Consider the following 20,929-nt stretch of genomic DNA (forward strand, 5'->3'; position numbering starts at 1 on the left):
ATAATGCATGTGGACGGTTAATTTGTACACGAAGAGGCTAGCTACACTGTATGAAAAATAAAATACAGAAATTGGTTGCTGCAACGTTATTTCGATGGCGACAGTAGAACCCAAACTCATTCTTTTATTTAGCGGGAAACGCAAATCTGGAAAAGATTACGTGACGGATTTGATTCACAAAAGGTACTATTGACATACTGTTTACAAACCTATCAAAGCTATTATCGCTGAATTGGATGCTCTATCACATATTATATTCGTTTAACAATGTGGTTTATGTATAATTTCTATCAGACTAGGTCCAGATGTATGCTGTATCGTGCGTCTCTCGGGTCCTCTTAAACAGCAATACGCACAGGTTAGTACTTGTGTACAGTTGTGCTACATCATCCTGGTCGATCCTCGGTCTGCAGGCTTGTGTTCCAGCTAATACAACACTGAATTCAGATAATCGATCAGACATTAAGTGCTGGGCAGGAACAAAAGCCTGCATGCCCAGTTGGGTCTACAATACCCACTACCACTGTCTCTCTTTATATTACCCACTATGCCTACAGGACCATGGATTGGACTTTGATGAGCTGTTGGGAGCAGGTGAGTACAAGGAGAAGTACCGTGCTGACATGATCCAGTGGGGTGAGAAGCAGAGGGAGAAGGACCCAGGGTTCTTCTGTCGTGTGGCCATCAAGGAAGCCCAGCAGCCTATCTGGGTAAGATAACATTTTACATTACATTTACATTTAAGTCATTTAGCAGACGCTCTTATCCAGAGCGACTTACAAATTGGTGCATTCACCTTATGACATCCAGTGGAACAGCCACTTTACAATAGTGCATCTAAATCAATAACAAAATTCTCAGTTGATCCACTGTTATGGGGAAACACACTAACATTTAAGTCATTTAGCAGACGCTCTTATCCAGAGCGACTTACAAATTGGAAAGTTCATACATATTCATCCTGGTCCCCCCGTGGGAATTGAACCCTGGTCCCCCCGTGGGAAATGAACCCACAACCCTGGCGTTGCAAGCGCCATGCTCTACCAACTGAGCCACACGGGACCACACTACAAGCCAAGTCCCGCCACGTACAATTTATGTCAAACGCAAGTCTTTGAGTCAGGTCTTACTTGCTATTATTATTAGAAACTGACCATCTGCATATTTAGTGTTGGTGAACCTGACCAAAAAACTTTCCCAGGCCCTGCCTGATGAGCAGTCGAAGCATCATGTATTGTCCTCTACCATTATACTTTCTCTAATCTCTATTGTGCCCCAGATTGTGAGTGACACGCGGCGCCTGTCAGACCTGCAGTGGTTCTGGAGGGAGTATCCTAGTCAGTCTCGCTGTGTTCGGGTGGAGGCCTCAGAAGAGACACGGCGGGAGAGGGGCTGGGAGTTCACAACAGGTGCAATACCTACACTGATAGCATTAGTGGTATAATAATGTTCTTCACTTTCTGAGAAATACAATACGTCTTCAACGACAATCAATTGAACACCACACCCTCTCTCTCTGCAGGAATAGATGATGCAGAGTCTGAATGTGGGCTCGACCAAGGAGTGGATTTTGATTGGATAATCAAAAATGAGGGCGATGGATCACAACTGGAGGAGCAGCTTGCTACTGGACTGCTCTCAATAGCCAAAGAAAAGGTGAAAGAAGACTGAATTGGAGGGGACATTACACAGCTGTAGGAACTTGCTGAAAGCTCTTATTGTTGGAAAGTGTAGTTGGGTTTACATTACACTATTTTCTGTGAAAATCCTTGAACATCTTTGTTACACTGAGGAGCAGCAGAAAGTGAGAATATGTAGTATTTATTTCTCTGTGTTCTGTACTATCAACTAAGTAGCAGGGCAAGAATACTTCAATCTGATCAAACACCCAAACATGTACTGTGTTTATATTAGCACTGACCGATAAGTGATTTTACATGAATCACACACAGGTAACTGCCAAAATAAAACACTTGAGAAAATAAAGGATACAAAGTATATTGAAAGCTGGTGCTTCCACACAGGTGTGGTTTGAGTTAAGTAATTAAAACATCCCATCGTGCTTAGGGTGATGTATAAAAATGCCCAGTAGCCCATTATTTTGGCTACCATGGCTAGAAGAGATGTGACTGTCACATTCATCCAATAAAGTTCAACACTTTAATAGCTGCCAAGGTGCATTGAAGCTTTTCTGGTGGCTCAATGCCCTATTAATTCACTATGTTGGGGTTTCCTTTATTTTGGCATTTACCTGTACTTCGTGATGTCCTCAACGCAGGAGGCAAATGTCATCAAGACCTAATGTGCAGATGACTTAATCTGTACTTGTATAAAAGTGTCATATTGTGCCATTTTGTTTTCTTAGTCTTAGATAGTAAAATAAGCTACTAGAAAGTAAAGTTGTAAATAGCTAGAAGATTAACTGGAAACCTGGAAAGTGCACATATGTTGACCCATGGTAAAATTAGCACAATACTGCATTACACACCCATTCAACAGAATTAAATGTACTAGACACAGACATGATCAATGTTCTAATAGCAGGGTAAGTGTTAGTTCGTAAAACATTTTGAAGTAGACATGAGGGAATTAATGTTCACATTTTCAAAGAGCAACTCCATAGCACTCAATTTCTAAATTTAGAGTTTATTGGAGTTGTCAAACTGAAGAAAATAAATGAAAAAAAATATTTTGGAATGTCAATACAAATCGTGGTTCTTTATTTTCTTTAAATTGTGTCCATGTGTCATGATTATTACAATGAAAACATTACTGTTTACACCCTTAGCGTCGAGTGAAAATTTCCAGTTAAACTTGATGCAATATTTTACTTTTTATTTCTATAATTTTATAAGGTTTGCAGTTCACTTCATTTGCAGAAAAAATAATTGTTTAATAGTCTATACTGATAAGTTTAGATAATAACCTTGTGTCCCTTCTCCCTATTTATTGGCCCCTATGCTTCCATTTTGGCAATGGAATGCGTAGTGATTGGCTGATCACTCCCCTCCCCCACATCTTATCGGGAAAAATAACAATTAGTTTAAAGAACTAAGGCTGCAATTGGCTAGAATATCTGCATTCAATTCTGTCTGAAGCTATACGACATTTATATCCCTTCAATGACCTACAACTCATTCACATTTCCTGATCTTGAAGGGGGAAGTTAACTGGGGGAAAACATTCAGTTTACAGTAACTTGTGACAATGGCCCTTCTTGGAAAATTACTCCAGATAAAAACAAAAATACAAATGTCATGCAACTAAACAAAACACTTCTCCCTTATAAGAAATAAACATGTCACCCCCCAGACCATACTTGTAAATTAACACAAAATACTTGACAAAAAAGGTAGCACAGTTGTGGACCCTCTGGGCATTGGCACAGTAGAAAAGCAGTGCTTGTGTAAGGATGTTCCAGCAGAAGGTGAGTGGTTAGAGGGGGACAAGGGTTTGAGGCGATATGTTGATAGGGCAAGTGGTTCAGATGGGGATAACAGAGGGAGAGTTTATGATCAAATGGTGGTCCCATTCCAAAGGGAGACATAAGTAGGTTAGTTATCACCCTCACCACCTTCATATGTGTCCCAGTGGACACCAAATATCACCGTAAAAAGGGTTATCAGAAAGAGAGAAAAGCCTCAATGTATTTAAACGCTTACGGCTAAACAGCTAGCAGCCAAAGAAAGATCATAACACAAATCACACACCTGAGCTGGAATGTGAATATTAGAAACCTGTGAGACACTTAAGATGTGAGTGCTTGAGTAAATGTTGCCCTTTTAAGACTAAAAGAATGCTATGAAGAGGCTATAAAAAAAGATATAAAAGAAAAAAGGGGGGATGCTTATCAGAAGAGCATCCGCAGATACTGGGGTGGAATGTGGGAGAGGCGGTCAGCCATTTTGGTCTACTGGGGAGAAACGTTTGGCTAGGTGTGGACTGAAGAAAGTGCTACCTTCACCAAAAACAATGAACAGCCCCCCCACCCCCCCGCTAAACACAGTCAGCCAGCACAGACAGAGAGAGGGCCAGAGGTGAGGTGGTGGAGGGGCCAGTAGCCACTCAGAAGCTGTTGAGGTCCTCCAGGGTCTTGTCCAGGGTGGCGTGGATGTTGACATTCTCCTCCTTGGCGTTGGCTAGCGCATCTGTAAATCACACAAAAAAAGAATGAATGTAAGATAAGGATCCTCCTGATGGTGAGATGAGGACATAGGAGGCAAGACATTGAGATGTTAAAGTGGTGTTTGAGTTTCCTAAGAGGTCTACTACACTATAGTGGAGCAATGCCAAGGGCAAAACCATGTCAATCCACATGACAAAACCTGATCGCATCAAATCAGTACATGACTACTTTGAAAACAATAAATCACATACATTAAAAAAAAGGATAAACAAGGAATGAGTTCAGCTGTAGCTGACAGAAGAAGTAAGACATCTATTTCTGCAACTAAAAAAAGATGGTATAGCACCTGGTCAGATATTGAAGTTGTAGATCCCCCTTAATACCAGGAGTCAACAAATATCAGAAAGTGCTTCCTGGTAATTCTAGCAGTACCTCAAAAGGGGAACTTAGACCAAATCATAACTTTTGAAAACAACTTCTCTATATAGTGACAAAACCAAATTTGTAAGCCTTAATCTGTAAAACAAAACCCGGGGTGACTAAGGTAAATTCTATGACATAGCTTCATAATTCACAAGGTCTCCATAGAGCAAAGAGAGCCATGTTGTATGCTATACATTGTGGAGGTTTGGTATCACCAGAGAATAATTCCCTATTTAACTACAGTATAAGTCACCTTGAAATGAACACAGCCCGAGCTACTGCATGGCCTCATTTAGCTCTGACAGTGAGAACGTGGCAGAAATTTGTAGCATGACGAGATCTACTCACACTAACGTTAGAACATTTAATTTTAAAAGTCTGACCCGTCAGCCACATTTACAATTTAGGCCTTTAGCATACACCTTTATCCAGAGCGACTTACATTCAACTTCAAAAGCAAAGTATTTACTTCAGCACATTTCAGACATGGAATGCAACACAATGTGCTTTACAGAAGAAAAAATATATATAAAAGCTGAAATATTTACCACATAACAAGATTTTCTTTTTAATTACAAACTCAACTAAAATGCACCCTAAGGAAAAGCTAAGCTAAAAATGTGTTTTAAGATGAGGGAAAAATGTATTCACCTTATTTGTTGGCCATGTAACAATTGTTTACTTAACGAACAGTAAGATCTGTCCTGCTAATGCTCTAGCACCCTGTAGCTAGTCTGGGTGTTGAGGACATGGGATCTACTAGAGATAGCTTGAAGCTGACTTGTGTTGGTGATAAAAACCTAAAAGCTAGCATTCTATAGACAAGATGTGGTGTGTGTGACTCGAGATAGAGAGAGCCTGGAAGAGTTAAGAACAATGCCTCATTGTCTCATCTTCCTGGCATCTGGGAAACTAAGTAAAAGACCATCCTGTGTAGATAACCAAGGTGGCTTATGGGAAGGTTAGAAGTGACTGACTAAGCAATCTTGGTATCAGCTATATAAAAAAAAAAAACTGTGCATCGTCTGTAAAGGCTAGACTCTCAGCCTAACAGTCAGTCAAGACTGGTGGGCTGACTGTCTCATTATTGCAATAATTAATCAATATTAAATAAAGATAATTGTTTGAAGAAATGACCAAGACTCTCTCAGTACTGAATATTCACGACAGATATTAGATACGTCCACAGTTTCAGCACCCCTCAGGTTCTCTGGCAGGCTATTCCAAAGGCTGGGGGCATAATAACTAGAGGCTGCCTCTCCATGCCTCTTGGTCCTATGCTTCAGGATAGTTAAAAGGCCAGTGCCAGAGGACCTGAGAGACCTATTGGGTACATAACTTAAAAGCATGTCTGACATGTGTTGGGGTGCACAATCGCAGATTGATTTATAAACCCAATAGAATCTTAAAAATATATTCCAAAACTCAGGCAGCCAGTGCAAAGACCTTAAAACCGGGATAATGTGTGCTCTCCATCTGGTCTTGGTCAGTACCCGTGCTGCAGTATTCTGTATGTTTTGCAGTTGACCAATGGCTTTCTTGGGTAGACCAGACAGGAGAGCATTACAGTAGTCAGACCTGTCAACTTAAGGTAGTGAAGACAACCACGTCAGTAAAAACATTCCTCAAAGCAGCCATCAAAGTCAGTGCTAGTAAGGAAACAAGTCCAAGTGCTAGAGTAAGAAAGTAGTGGGGTTTTATTTTGCTTGCTATGAACATGTTTTGTACTGCCTGCATGGGACAGCAAGTGTTATATTTATATTACTTTAATTCACAGCATATTGGTTGATATGCTAGTATGGCTATCGTCACCAGGTTTCTCAACATGTAGCTTTATTTGGTATTCATCACAACGTTAGGTCGGTAATTTACTAGCCAACGTCATCTTAACTTTGTCTTATTAAACTGGAAAGAGACCCTCCATAAAATCTTGGCTGGCTTGAACAAGAAAAATATTTTTAAAAGCATACTAGCAAAGTTAGCTAACAATGTATTCACTCAGCCAGCTTCTGCTTAAAATTTGTAGCCAACCTAATTATATATTTTTTAACTTGCAGTAGCACAGTCATGGTGCACTAGATGGAAACAATGACTACATGCATACATACCAGTCAAAAGTTGACACATCTACTCATTCAAGGGTTTCTTTATTTTTCTATTTTCTACATTGTAGAATAGACATCAAAACTATGAAATAACACATGGAATCATGTAGTAACCAAAGTTAAAATATATTTTATATTTGAGATTCTTCAAAGTAGTCACCCTTTCCCTTGATTACTGCCAAGCTCTCTCAACCAGCTTCATGAGGTAGTCACCTGGAATGGTTTTCATTTAACAGGTTAGCCTTGTTAAAAAATAATGTGGTATACAGAAGATAGCCCTATTTTGTAAAATACCAAGTTCATATTATGGCAAGAACAGCTCAAATAAGCAAAGAGAAACAACAGTGCTTCATTACTTTAAGACAGGAAGGTCAGTCAATGCGGAAAATTAAAGAACTTTAAGTTTAAGTGCAGTCGCAAAAACCATCAAGCCCTATGATAAAACTGGCTCTCATGAGGACCGTCACAGGAAAGGAAGACCCAGAGTTACCTCTGCTGCAGAGGATAAGTTCATTAGAGTTAACAGCCTCAAATTGCAGCCCAAATAAATGCTTCAGAGTTCAAGTAACAGACACATCTCAACATCAACTGTTCAGAGGAGACTGCGTGGAACAAGCCTTCATGGTCAAATTGCTGCAAAGAAACCACTACTAAAGGACACCAAAAAGACTTGCTTGGGCCAAAAAAAAAAAAAAAACAAGCAATGGACATTTGAAAGGTGGAAATCTGTCCTTTGGTCTGATGAGTCCAAATGTTATTTTTGGTTCCAACCGCCATGTCTTCGTTAGACGTAGAGTAGCTGAACAGATCTGCACATATGTGGTTTCCACCGTGAAGCATGGAGGAGGAGCTGTGATGATGTGGGGGTGCTTTGCTAGTGACACTGTCAATGATTTATTTAGATTAAGGCACACTTAACCAGCACAGCTACCACATTCTGCAGCGATGCACCATCCCATCTGGTTTGCGCTTAAATGGGACTATCCTTTGTTTTTCAACAGGACAAATTACCCAACACACCTCCAGGCAGTGGAAGGGCTATTTGACCAAGGAGACTGATGGGAGTGCTGCATCAGATGACCTGGCCTCCACAATCAACCGACTTCAACACAATTCAGATGGTTTGGGATGAGTTGGACAGCAGAGTGAAGGAAAAGCAGCCAACAAGTGTTTAGCATATGTGGGAAGTCCTTCAAGACTGTTGGAAAATCATTCCAGGTGAAGCTGGTTGAGAGAATGCAAAGAGTTCTCAAAGCTGTCAAGGCAACGGGTGGCTACTTTGAGGAATCTCAAATGTAAAATATATTTTGATTTAACACTTTGGTTACTACATGATTCCATATGCGTTATTTCATAGTTTATGTCTTCACTATTATTGTACAATGTAGAAAATAGTAAAAATAAAGACAATCATGGAATGAGTAGGTGTGTCCAAACTTTTGACTGGTACTGTATATGTACGGACATAGCCATCAATCACGTGACAACATTGATTTCTATGTGAAGACTCAATAGTGCATCAGTCAAATGAAGTCGGTTAAGATGGCATCTCATTGAGACATAGCATGCGCAATTTGTGCTAGTCCAGGAAGAGACGTTGCAGGCTAGCTCAGTGCTGCCCTCATTGAGTAACTCAAGTTGAAGGCCGACCGGGGTACTGATGGCTGCCATTAGAACTATCTTATGTTGTGAGCAATTAAAAAATATATATATATATATGTTCAAGGACATAAATCTGGTGTATTAGAAGCAATTGGTACCATGATTTATTATTTACACGAAGATTGACCTTTTTCCATTCACTAAAAACAGGGGAATCCCGTTTTCTGCTAACAATGCCTGGGGTACTACGGTCAGCCTTAAACTGCGAATGCTTAAATGAGAGCGGGGGGGTCAGTCTTTCTCCCCTGGATGGAAACAAATCATTTGGTAATAATTTACTTATTGTCTACAAAAAGAAAAAAAAGTAGCCTAATATACATTTTATTATATATTTAACAGACACCATTTATCTCTGCTGAAAAGTAGGTAACCTGCCTTTTCAGGGAAATTTGATACACAACTTTATTTTAGTTGTGGGTCTTGTGATTTATTTATGGAATGGCTGAATGAGTGGATGATATTGATATTGATATACCAAGACTTTATGGCAATGTTAGTAATGCTTATTCTGTCAATCTGCGATTTCTACATACATTTTTTGGACTTTTAAAATTGATAGGCTAAACCTATTGATTTTTGAAGAATATAACTTATGAATGCCTCATGAGCGTACTATAGCTGGCGTACCTCATAACCCAAAATATAAGCTTGTTTGTTTGTAAACAATGTAATTGTAAATAACCACTAAAGCCTCAAAACATGGTTAAAAAACTATGATTTTTATATCATGGCTGGTCGGTCTTGACATCCATCGCTCGGTCTTATGATTTTGAAAGTGGTTGCATTTCTCCAACCTCATCCCTTTATTACACCTTTTTCCTCCCCAATTTCGTGGTATCCAAGTGGTAGTTAGTCTTGTCCAGTTGCTGCAACTCCCGTACGGACTCGGGAGAGGCGAAGGTCGTGAGCCCTCAAACACAACCCAGCCAAGCCGAACTGCTTCTTAACACAATACCCGCTTAACCCGGAAGCCAGCCGCACCAATGTGTCGGAGGAAACACCTGGCGAGCGTGCATGCGCCCAGCCCGCCACCGGAGTCGCTAGAGCGCGATGGGACAAGGACATCCCGGCCGGCCAAACTCTCCCCTAACCCGGATGACGCTGGGCCAATTTGTACACCGTCCCATGGGTCTCCCGGTCGCTGCGACAGAGCCTGGACTCGAACCAGGATCTCTAGCCTTAGACCACCATTGAATATTGTGATTTTTTTGGGCTATAATTATGCTATGGTAATATTATCCCACCCCTAATGCATTTATGTCAAGATAGCAAACATAAGACTGTAATAAAAGGTTGTGTATTTAGTTATGGGTGTGTAATGAATTCTGTAGATTTAAGTCAATAATTACCAAGTTAATATCTTGCATTATGACAGCCATTGCTCAGTCGACTCATTTTGTGCAACCACAGGCATGTCATTGAATAGTCCATTTTAGGCATCTTGTCAAACTACTTACTGTAGCATTAGCTGTACATTGACAATGCTGTGTGTACTGAATCTGTGTTTGGAATACCAACACTGACTGAGCTAGTCACTATTACAGGCTTTTCCGCTTCAGTAACAAGGATGAGTGAATTTATCTACAAATAATAAACATTCCTGACACCAGGTCACATTAAAAATACAATATTTGCACTACTTCAATAATTAGTGCACTGACCGGGTTAATGTGCTACCAGCATGTCTTTAAGGTTATTTTACAAATGAAAAAAATTCTATATTTGCAAGTTTGTATACTTTGTTCTCCGACAATGTAATAATTCACCTGCAAATCTGTTTTGAGCTTTCCTCTTTTGGGTCACTTCATAAGACGTGACTCAGAACGTGTGAGAGAAAGGTAAGGGTCTGTTCCACACCTGTAATCTAAGATTACACAAACCTGGTCCGCAACAGTGGATCGTCTTTGAGTGATCACCAGGACAGATTTCAAAAATGTATGTGTCTGAGGGTGTTATCCCTTTGGTGCCAATTCAAGAAGTGCAGCAAAATGTAGCCTAACACTCATAACGATGTTAAGTACTTATTGTGCCCACAGTAATGCTTGTGATAACATTTTCTTGACCAGAATACCTCCACTTAACCCCTTATTTTCAGGGGGGGGGGGGGGGGGGGTGCATCAGACAACACTGACCCACCTTCGGTGATGCATAGTGGAGCAAAACCAATGAAACCCAGACAGTGTGGACAGCCAAAAACCAGTGAACATAGAGAGCACAGACAACAGCCAAGGCATTCTTTTTCCCCCTCTTCATTAGGTACAGAGAGAGTCACAAATACAGAGTGTGTGAACATGAGTTTGTCAGAGACTGAGCAGTGCAGTACAGATAGGAAAGGAGTCCAGACAGATGGACAATAAAAGACAGACAGTAACACAGAAACTCAGCCAGCGTGCTGGCCGCAACTGGGCCAATGACAAAGGGAGATGAGAGAACAGTCCAAAGAGAAAGGAAGAGACAGGCACTGGTGACTACGGGGAGGGTTTGGGTCTTTCTCTCTAGAAAGGAAAGGGGGGGGAAGAGGGAGAGAGCACGCAACCATTGTGGCAGTTCAGGCAGACCGAATTCAGAGTACTGGGTTTCCAGAAATCTAACGAGTCCAATTTATCTGAAATAGAGACAGAGCAATGGCAATTTAACACTTCAAATAATACTGACACACCATGGTTATTGTCGTCATGGGGGTGTAAACTCACAGCAAGCCTGCAATCCATGCAACTCCAAAACACACCATGCATGACCGGAATTTAAGGGCAACTCCACCAATTTTTCAGCCTCGTTTTCATTATCTCCAGCACAACACCAGTGTCAACATGTGAAAACAGCGCATTTAAGTTGTTAAAAATGTTAAAGTTCTACCCGATGATAACATCAAAAGTTAAGTGATTTATGGTGACGTGGAGAGCAAGAAAATACTCTCCCTTGGGCTAGAACCTCGCTGGTGTGTTTTACTTTTATTAATCCTGTGATAAGCATCATTTTTTTAGGACCTTTAACCACAGATCATAGAAATGCTCCATTTTCACATATGTAGACACTGGTTTGGTGCTTGAGATGAATGATGTTAAAGTGGCGGAATTGCCCTTTAAGTGTATTACAGTAGAAGACTGGGATACTCAAACTTGTAATTGAATTAGACTGAAAGAAATTGGCCAAATAAACAAGCAGATAACATACACACAAGCTGCAAATCAATAGTTCCAAATGGAATCCCTGACCTAGACTAGAGTCAAGCGCATTGATTTCCATAAAAATATAATATGTCCACGGTTACATGTGATAGTGTGCGAGCCATATCTACATAGTCTTAGTGTTCGTGTCTTGTGTTGTGCCGTTGCCAAGGTGACAGCTCACATCCGTTACTTTGCAGAAGTGATTGATAAGATATAAAGGGGAAAGTTCAAGGTCTCTGGATACGTTCTTCTCCCACTGCAGATTTACTTGTAGCTACCATATGCTTGTATCCATCTACAATATGTCTATCTCTAGAGTCAGAATAAAATGGTATGTGTGCATGGAAGTGTGTACATGGTAGGCTATGCCTCAATACATTTTCCAGCAAACAGCCAAAGGCTACCAGAGCACATTCCACTACAATAGTTCCCTAGCAACTCAACTTGTACCATCCCCTTATGACAGTCTGCATACTGTTACTGAATCATACTGTTATTAACACACTCCAGTTCAACCCACACCACAACAGGCATCTAAATGAGTATTTACATGGAGGTCATGTCATTGAGGGCATGGTCCAACTCCTCACTAATGGCTTTGTACTTCAATTTCTGTGCATAGAGCTCATCTGTGGGCGCACAGAGGGGGGAGAGGAGAAAGGGATGAGGAGAGATGTACACCAAGGGGGATGAGAGAAAGACAAAGCCAGAGAGGGTACAGGAGGGAGAGTACAGTTTATAACACCTCATAACAGTACTGTGAAATTACAACAATGTGGAGTGTGAGAGTCCTACCTTCCAGGTCATCAATGGTCTTTTCCAGTTTGGCCACTGATCTCTCAGCAAACTCAGCACGGGTTTCAGCCTATGGGAAAATAACAAGTTTATTAAACCCACCACAGCAATACAGGCACATATCACAGCATCAGTCATTCAGAGATTCATGATAGGCGTTTCTGGGGAATCTCACCTCTTTGAGTTTGTCAGTCAGGATCTTGATCTCCTCCTCATACTTGTCCTCTTTCTGGGAGTACTGTAGGGGACAAAGGAAGAGAAAAGCCAATCAGAGAACCACACGTTTGGGACACTAGGGAGTCCTCGGGCTTATTCAGGACAGCACAACAGAGCGTTCGCATAGAACAGCCATGATTCTTCTGTCATGTAGTAGAAACATGGCGGGACATCTGCGACTGTAATTAGGAACAGATACTGACCTGCAAAGAAACCCCCTGGGAAGGGGGTTGGCCTACAATTAGGAGAAACAGATTCTTATTATTCCTCATTCCTTTTGAGTACTCAGTCTGGTCATAAGCTTTTGAATGTGGCTGCTGTACGATGAGTATTTGTGTTTGAGTCGAAACAGGTTGCCAGTGGCAACTCTACCACCACAGACAGAAGGGGCAACCCAGACAATTTGCGGGGCTATCCGTTTAGAATGTTCACCACCAAATATGGTAGCGAGAGGAACTCCAGTCGAGGGTAGTGAGAGGATGGAACTAGGTGAAGCTGGGCCGACATTTGTACACAACTAGAATCTGTTATGGACACAGTGCACAAAGTTTTAGTGACCTGACGCTTTGCCAAAGTTAAAAACGTGCTTTGTTGGGAGTGCAAGGTCGAATTGAGTTTGTGCACACGCGCACTTCAGAGGGAGCGTTCCCTAATGGAAATATGCTACAACGCACCAATAGGATCTCACTAATTTGTGTTTGGCCCACCTCCTTGCTTGTTCTGCCCACCATGCTTAATTTGCTCCCACTAAACGACACAGAAACTCTTTGGTTAGTTATAAATATCTTTGCTACCACCTTTGTGCGGACCGAGCTGCAACAGTGCAGTGGGAAGGCATGGGCTCATCAAGCTGTGAAGCTTTTGAGAGAAGGTGTGTAGACTGATAGTGTGACTCAACATGCCTGAGGAGTTAGAGATTGACCGTTTTTCTATCTGTGCAGCTAGTTTGGTTGGGAGAAAAAGAATGAAAACAAAAACAGGCTTCTCGTCAGATGACATCATTGGCAAACACTCGTTTGGCAATGGGAGTTTGCTGAAAAGGTCTCTTTCTCTGAGCTACAGAGCACTGGTGTTGTGCAGTACAGTGTCATCACCCTAGGGGGGGGGGGGGGGGGGGGGGGGGGGGGTGTTAGGCCAGATGTGGGTTTGCATTCTTGCAGCTGCAAAGTCAGGGTGTGGCCTCTTATCCAGAAAACCTTAAGGATTACACCACAGCAGACAACCACCATGCAGACTCCCTCCCTGCCCTGAAACACCTTAGTTAGAACCAGTCCTGGGCCCTTTCAGATGGGAGAAAGAAACAGATGTTCAGGATTGAGGAGTCCCCGGTGAGCTGGTTTTGATGCCTGCTCATATGTACTTCCTCGTTCCACTTTAATGGCAACAGGAGAGAACATCTGTGTGTCTGGATTTTCCTCAGGGTTGGCGAGCCTTCTAGAGCTGTTAGAGTACTTGTCTACATTCCAGGCAATCTAACGTCTGACTTCGTTGTTGACTGGGAATTTGTGATGCTGGCAGTTTGATCGGTCGGTTCATCCAAACAGAGACCAGCTTATGGTGCACATGCATGTGGTTACGGGAGCAGGAACCAAACCGGTTCTGGGGGATGTCTGAAACACAACGGACTTGCTGAGGCTGTGGGCGTGACACAATGCCAGACACCATTACAAGGCAAACAGGTCTGCCTCTACTTTGATTAAGTAAGTTGATTACACATGGCATTAGACTAAAGACAAGCATTCTGTAGCATATACCAGTACACATGCTTATTAAAACATTAGAGAATACTTATCCCTTCTCAAAGGACACCAAACATTTCAAATTGAGGTTATGCACAACATCCAGGGTTATGTCACCATATTGTAGTTAAAGACATTCACCAGCAACTCATTTTCCATTCCCCTCATTTCAGTTCAATAAGGCTTTGGAGGGTTTTAGGTGGTCAATGGACCTGTAGTTGTCTCCAGGACTGGCCTGGGTGTAGTTACGTTCAGTTCCAAACATGCAGGGGTTTTCCCTCCCTCCCTCCTACCTTCTCAGCTTGGGCTTCCAGGGACTTTAAGTTATTGCTGACATTTTTCAGCTCCTCCTCCAACTCGGCGCATTTGCTGCAGTATTTAGTTTTTTTGCGGTTCATTTGGGGTTGGGGTTTTAACAGGGTGTGGGAATAGGGGGATGAGGAAGAGGGTGGGTAGAAGAGGGAGTAAGGAAAATGAGGACAAAGGTCAATGGATAAGGTGGGGGGTAAAGACGTGACAATGAACAGGGGAATTAGAGGGTGGGGGGTAGAGACAACAGACGGACAGATTTACAAAGAGAAAAACAAGGAGAGAAAGGCATGAACTTTAACCTCGGAGGAATGGGACCCAGACCATGGCCATTCTGCTACAAACTAAATAATATCCCAACAATACAAAGCATAGACTTATCATACAAATCCCTGATAAACCAAGGGAGAATGTTTGTGGTCAAATACTCTTCGTAAACTTGGAATATGGAGCACCTGTGGGTCTCGATAAAGCTGGGTAAATTCATGCGGATGATATGCAGAGAGTTTGAGAAGTGAAAATGAGCACACACGAGAAGGGGAAAGGATCACGGAGGCAGCAGCTATACAATTACAGCGGTCAGTCATGCAGCCAGATGAACGCAGGAATTTATGTTAGCGAGGGTAGGAGGACTGAAAATCCCTGTGAGCATTCCTGGTCCTCACAAACCAGGTTCAGAGGGTCGTGTTTATGGACGTCTGTAATGAAGACCCCAGTCAGACCCTTCGAGGGTCCCCATAAGGCACCATTCTGTGTCTTGTAGTTGGTAAGAACAGGGAGAAAGTACCTTGTCCTCAGAGGCCTGCAGGCTCTTCAGTGATTGGTCGAAACCCCTCAGCTGCTCCTCCAACCTCCGGGCGTTGCTGTTAGTGAGTGGGGTGGGGTCACATGACACAGAAGCGCATGCAGAAAGAGCGAAAGAACGAGAGAAAATGGACAGAGACAGACATAAGATAGAGGGAAACAGAAAATGGTAACCGACAAAGGGACATGTCGGTATGGTAAACCCACGACATGCACGCACACACACACGGGGAGAGGACAGATTGGATATTGTCATGGTACTGTTATGGCATTCCCACTTTTATGCTAATGATAACGTGCTAGTCCAGACATTAATACATATTTCAGCTATACTACAGGTAATTACAAAAGTAACAGTATCGTTCTGTTGCATAGTGAATGCAGCAGAAACATAAGCACCTCCAGTTCACTGTTAGGTAACAACAAATCTTCAAAACATGTAAAAGTAACATAAAAAAGTGGATGTGCAGTTCCTACTAAAGTGACGAGAGTGAACGCGTCATGCAAAGCCGTGTTGGGGCCAGTTAAGTAACGCCATGCAAAATGTGTGACTGAAACCCATCGTGGCTTTAAACTTACTTCTGCAGTGTAAGAGTGAGGGAACTGGTGGGTGTATGTTCTGCTACAAGCTTAAGCAGATGCAGTGTGACTGTAGGTGAGAGGTACAGTGATATATATAAAATCATCAATGTGAGAAAGTGACTCACCCCTCGGCCAGCTCCGCCCTCTCCTCTGTACGCTCCAGATCACCCTCAATGATCACCAGCTTACGAGCCACCTGTAGGGGTAGAGAAGAGGCAGAGAGTGAAGGAAGTAAAACATTTGAAAAGAGCAAGAGAATGAAAGAAGTGGTGATGCACGGTCCAAGACTTCTTCAGAAGCCACTTCAGAGCCTTGTTCTAGATGTGTGACGTGTGTGTGTGTGTGTGTTGGGGGTCTGATGAGCTCACCTCCTCATACTTGCGGTCGGCCTCCTCAGCGATGTGCTTGGCCTCCTTCAGCTGGATCTCCTGCATCTCCATCTTCTCCTCATCCTTGGAGGCCCTGTTCTCAATCACCTTCATACCCCTGAGAGAAAGGAAGGTAAAGAGAAAAAGATGGGCATGAGTGTCAAAAAAGTGTTTTGGCCTTAATTACCATATTACACAGTGTATTGCAGGCCTTAGCTTTCTGCACAGGAAATACTGTAGGAAAGAAACCGGTGAGCAGATATCTCTATAGTCTGGTGGCAAACTAACTATACAGCTCTCCTCTTCTGCTGATACGTGGTGTCAGGACCCTATTATGTATGCCAGATCGGAGGAGGGGCACTGATACAAAGAGGTCAGGGGGCAGTGTGTGTGAGAGAGATTCTTAGCCTATATACACACAAACTTGTTCATTACCCACAGGGTACACCCTCAAATAGGCTACTTCCAGCTCACATCCACCAATGACCTTCTCCCACATATCTGCTTTAAAACCCTGACAGGAAGTCAAAAGCCTCCCGCTTAGAGAAACAGGAAGTGGCATCAGAGGAAGTGAGTTGACCCGGTGAGAACTGAACACCACCTCCACCCATTCAAAAAAAACACACCTCTCGCTCTCATCTGCAGCTTTCTCTGCTTCCTCCAGTTTCTGCAGAGCGGTGGCCAGTCTCTCCTGGGCCCTGTCCAACTCCTCCTCAACCAGCTGGATACGCCTGTTCAGAGAGGCCACCTCAGCCTCAGCCTGGATGGGGACAGAGGTTATTGAGAAGTAATGTACACCATAAGCTCACAAATGCCCTTTGAGACACCTCTTCCAACAAAGACAGCACATCATGACATACCGGTACCTTTAAATGACGATAAGGATATATTTCACACCACCTCAACCTTTGATATAAAGGATTACAGAGTGACGTAGCCTACAATCCCACAACACACTGGTAGAGTGAGAGTTACTATGACATAACAAATAGCAATCCCACAACAACCATACTCACACACACAGGCCTGTTAAAGGACACACCTCTCCCTCTGCCTGTATGCATGGGTGAGAGAGAAGCAGCACTCTCCACTGAACTGGAACAGAGCTGGGAAAGTGGGAGTGTGCTCTCAGAGTCTTTGTAATGGACACCAACCCATCACATTTCATCACCATAAGAGTTGCATACACTAATGCACACAGCGAATCTCTCCCCAATTGATGTGGCCATGAATGGCACTAATTGGGCACACCAGCCTAGATAACTGTGCTGCCTACCCTGGATGGGTTGGGTATGGAAAAGCAAGGGAGAGAGAATGCACTGAGACGGATGAGGGGAAGGTTAAAGCACTTAAGAGTGAATAAATGTTTTAGTGCCTTGTAGAGAGTAGCCTGGCTGTTCTCACTCTCCATGCCTTGAAGCAGAGGAATAATGCGGTGTCAGAGAAAGAGAGAGCGGAAGACAAAGAGCAGTGAGAGAAGGAGAGGAGGCTTATTAAGCCTTAGATAGCCACAACCAGATGGCCAGATCAGAAGATGGACCAGAAGGAGGCTAACACTGACACAGCTCAGTATATACTGCAAAGCACATTGAGGATTAGGACTGTCTGTTACTTGTAATACCTCCATGGTCAGTTGCTAAATTGTATGCATGCACCATCTAGTAAATGTGGATGAGACCAAGCATAAATGGGTAAAGCGTTTGACCAACCATAGAGCTGGGTGCCATGATCCTTCTGCCACTATGTTTTCAAATACTGCCCAGGAGACGCTAGCATGACGACCATAGAATCATGTCAGCAAAGAGTATCAGAAGCATTTAGGTTGAAACCACAAACTCTCCTCTATGGCTTTGGGTAAGACCATCTGTCAGATGAAAATAATGTAAATCTAACGCTGCAATATTGAGACACACAGCCAACCAAACTAAAAACAGAAGGGGTGCATAAGCAATGACAGCACCTTTCAGATGTAGATGTATACGGCTACACTTGATTAACTACCCCTACTACACACAAACACAACCTGCTGTGGCTGCATGAAAGAACGACTTCGGAGCACAGACAAACCCTGGTTGCCATGGCACTGGCATGCAAGTGTTTGACAGCCTTTACGAAGGAAGGCCCTCACCAACGTAGGCCAGCGCCATAGAGATATGCAAATCGGCACCCCCTCAACAGCCCTTGCCCCCTCCGGATCCCTCGCACCCTTGAAATATTTCTCGGTCACTAAAAGAAAAGAGTGCTATTAGTTATCTACTTCCTGTCTGACCAAGCACATTCTGGAGGTGGTATTTTGCAGCCATGGTGGTGGATGTATGAATTATTAGAGGTCGACCGATTATGATTTTTCAACGCCGATACCGATTACTGGAGGACCAAAAAAGCCGATACCGATTACTGGAGGACCAAAAAAGCCAATATCAATTAAATCAGACGATTTTTTTTAAATAGATTTGTAATAATGGCAATTACAACAATCCTGAATGAACACTTATTTTAACTTAAAATCTATTTAGTCTCAAACATGTTCAATTTGATTTAAATAATGCAAAAACAGTGTTGGAGAAGAAAGTAAGTGCAATATGTGCCATGTAAAAAAGCTTTAACGTTTAAGTTCCTTGGAGGTTACTTTTAACATGAGTCTTCAATATTCCCAGTTAAGAAGTTTTAGGTTGTAGTCATTATAGGACTATTTCTCTCTATAGCATTTGTATTTCATATACTTTTGACTATTGGATGGTTTTATAGGCACTATAGTATTGCCAGCCTAATCTCAGGAGTTGATAGGCTTGAAGTCATAAACAGAGCTGTGCTTCAAGCATTGCTAAGAGCTGCTGGCAAACGCAGGAAAGTGCTGTTTGAATGAATGCTTACGAGCCTGCTGCTGCCTACCACCGCTCAGTCAGACTACTCTATCAAATCATAGACTTAATTATAATAGGCACACAGAAATACGAGCCTTAGGTCATTAGTATGGTCAAATCCAGAAACTATCATTTTGAAAACATTTATTCTTAGAGTGAAATATGGAACCTTTCCATATTTTATCTAACGGGTGGAATCCCTAAGTCTAAATATTGCTGTTACATTGCACAACCTTCAACGTTGTCATAATTAGGTAAAATTATGGCAAATTAATTACGGTCTTTGTTTGGAAGAAATGGTCTTCACACAGTTCGCAACGATCCAGGCGGCCCAAACTGCTGCATATACCCCGACTCTGCTTGCACTGAACGTAAGAGAAGTGACAATTTCCCTAGTTAATATTGGCTGCTGACATGAATCTTTTGACTACATATGCAGGTTTAAAAAATATACTTGTGTATTGATTTTAAGAAAGGCATTGATGTTTATGGTTAGGTACATTTGTGCAACGATTGTGCTTTTTTTGCAAATGTGATTTTGTTAAAAAAAATTTTTTTATATAAGATAAGTTGCTAGCTAGAATTAAACTTACCTTGGATCCTTGCAGCCACATGGTCTTTTTTATGCCAAAACTCACGTAACAGGTGGTCAGCCTGCCACGCAGTCTCCTTGTGGATTGCAATGTAATCGGCATCCAAAAAAGCCGATTACCGATTGTTATGAAAACCTGAAATCGGCCCTAACTAAAATTGGCCATGCCGATTAAATCGGTCGACCTCTAATTAATATACTATTCTAGACTATTGGAAGTGAGGAGCATGTGTATGCATCTTCAAATTCCTCTATGGAGAACACTGTAGCGCAGAGACATTTCAGCTCTAGACCTGAGAATGAGGTGTCTAGTTAGCTTGGTGGTGTTTAGTATTTGTACACACCTTATGACCAAGATGCAACATGATCCGAGTCTTCAGAGGAGCTTATGTAATAGAGTAGTAGCATTTCTGAATAGTGTAGACTCCCAGAAGGCTGAGTCAGACAGGTGGAATGATACAACATAACTCCTTCAGACTAGGCCTGATTTATTCTGTGGGAAAAGGGCCAAACATTCATTGTCAGGTTGTCTTTCACTTAGGTAACACACAATTTTAGTTGTCCGTTGTCATTTCCTCTGACAAAAAAAAGCCCCACCACAATCAGTTGGCAACCACACTTCCTGTGCACAATAGTAGAATGACTCCACGGGAGCCTTGCGCTCTGTCTCACCCGCTTCCAAAGCAGGCCTCTGTGCTAGAGTATAACTGTTGACCAAGAGACCCTCTCATTTTAAAAACTGACTGTCCACTGTGTAGGCTATTTCTTGCAGTCAAATGCTATGGAATGGCCTTACATATCCAATTATTGCGTTGCATTTGTTTTGCTCCAAATAACAGTAGCACTTGTGTACCTCCTTGAAAAAGACACTGAGCGCATATCTGTTGACCAAGTTAACCTTGAATTTAACCACAGAATTACACCATAGAATTACAACTGGGGCCTGGGCCAAAGTAGTGTGCCATAAAACCGCAATAAATGTTGCACTGTGTGGCAACCCATCACTAGCTACTAGTGAGCTTAGAGGAGGAATTTGGCAAGTTGTTGAGGGCCAAGCATTTGAAATTCCAGTGAATGGGGAAATGCAGGGACAACGGAAATACAAACTATTCAAAGCATTTGACCAACTTTCATCTTGGAATTAGCATTGCACAAATAATACATATCCAATCAA

General features: G+C 42.3%; 2 protein-coding genes across 11 annotated transcripts in view; one reads left to right on the forward strand and one right to left on the reverse strand.

Annotated features, from left to right (window-relative positions):
• LOC120031536 (phosphomevalonate kinase-like) lies at nt 1-2,703 on the forward strand. Its single transcript, XM_038977336.1, has 5 exons — nt 1-183; nt 295-358; nt 558-710; nt 1,280-1,409; nt 1,523-2,703. Exons 1-5 carry the CDS (start codon nt 95-97, stop codon nt 1,669-1,671), a joined length of 585 nt encoding a protein of 194 aa, XP_038833264.1. The 5' UTR covers nt 1-94; the 3' UTR covers nt 1,672-2,703.
• Nucleotides 2,627-20,929, reverse strand: part of LOC120031534 (tropomyosin alpha-3 chain-like) — a 26,411-nt gene continuing 8,108 nt past the window's right edge. For 4 of the 10 annotated variants that reach the window (XM_038977325.1, XM_038977331.1, XM_038977330.1 and 1 more), the window contains 7 exons: nt 16,926-17,059; nt 16,300-16,417; nt 16,057-16,127; nt 15,333-15,408; nt 12,457-12,519; nt 12,282-12,351; nt 2,627-4,148 (listed from right to left, as the gene is read on the reverse strand). In XM_038977325.1, coding sequence (XP_038833253.1) covers nt 4,066-4,148; nt 12,282-12,351; nt 12,457-12,519; nt 15,333-15,408; nt 16,057-16,127; nt 16,300-16,417; nt 16,926-17,059 — 615 coding nt within the window. In that variant the 3' untranslated portion in view covers nt 2,627-4,065. Of the gene's footprint in view, nt 4,149-12,032; nt 12,116-12,281; nt 12,352-12,456; nt 12,520-14,529; nt 14,606-15,332; nt 15,409-16,056; nt 16,128-16,299; nt 16,418-16,925; nt 17,060-20,929 lie in introns of those variants that run through there. The other 6 variants (XM_038977326.1, XM_038977333.1, XM_038977334.1 and 3 more) reach the window with 4 other exon arrangements.

The sequence above is a fragment of the Salvelinus namaycush genome, chromosome 37 (assembly GCF_016432855.1).
Source record: "Salvelinus namaycush isolate Seneca chromosome 37, SaNama_1.0, whole genome shotgun sequence".
Classification (NCBI taxonomy): Eukaryota; Metazoa; Chordata; class Actinopteri; order Salmoniformes; family Salmonidae; genus Salvelinus; species Salvelinus namaycush.

Coding starts and splice junctions, on each gene's coding strand:
- LOC120031536 (XM_038977336.1), top strand. CDS start 95: ATGGCGACAGTAGAACCCAAACTCATTCTTTTATTTAGCGGGAAACGC. Junction 184..294: donor ACGGATTTGATTCACAAAAG/GTACTATTGACA, acceptor AATTTCTATCAG/ACTAGGTCCAGATGTATGCT. Junction 711..1,279: donor AAGCCCAGCAGCCTATCTGG/GTAAGATAACAT, acceptor ATTGTGCCCCAG/ATTGTGAGTGACACGCGGCG.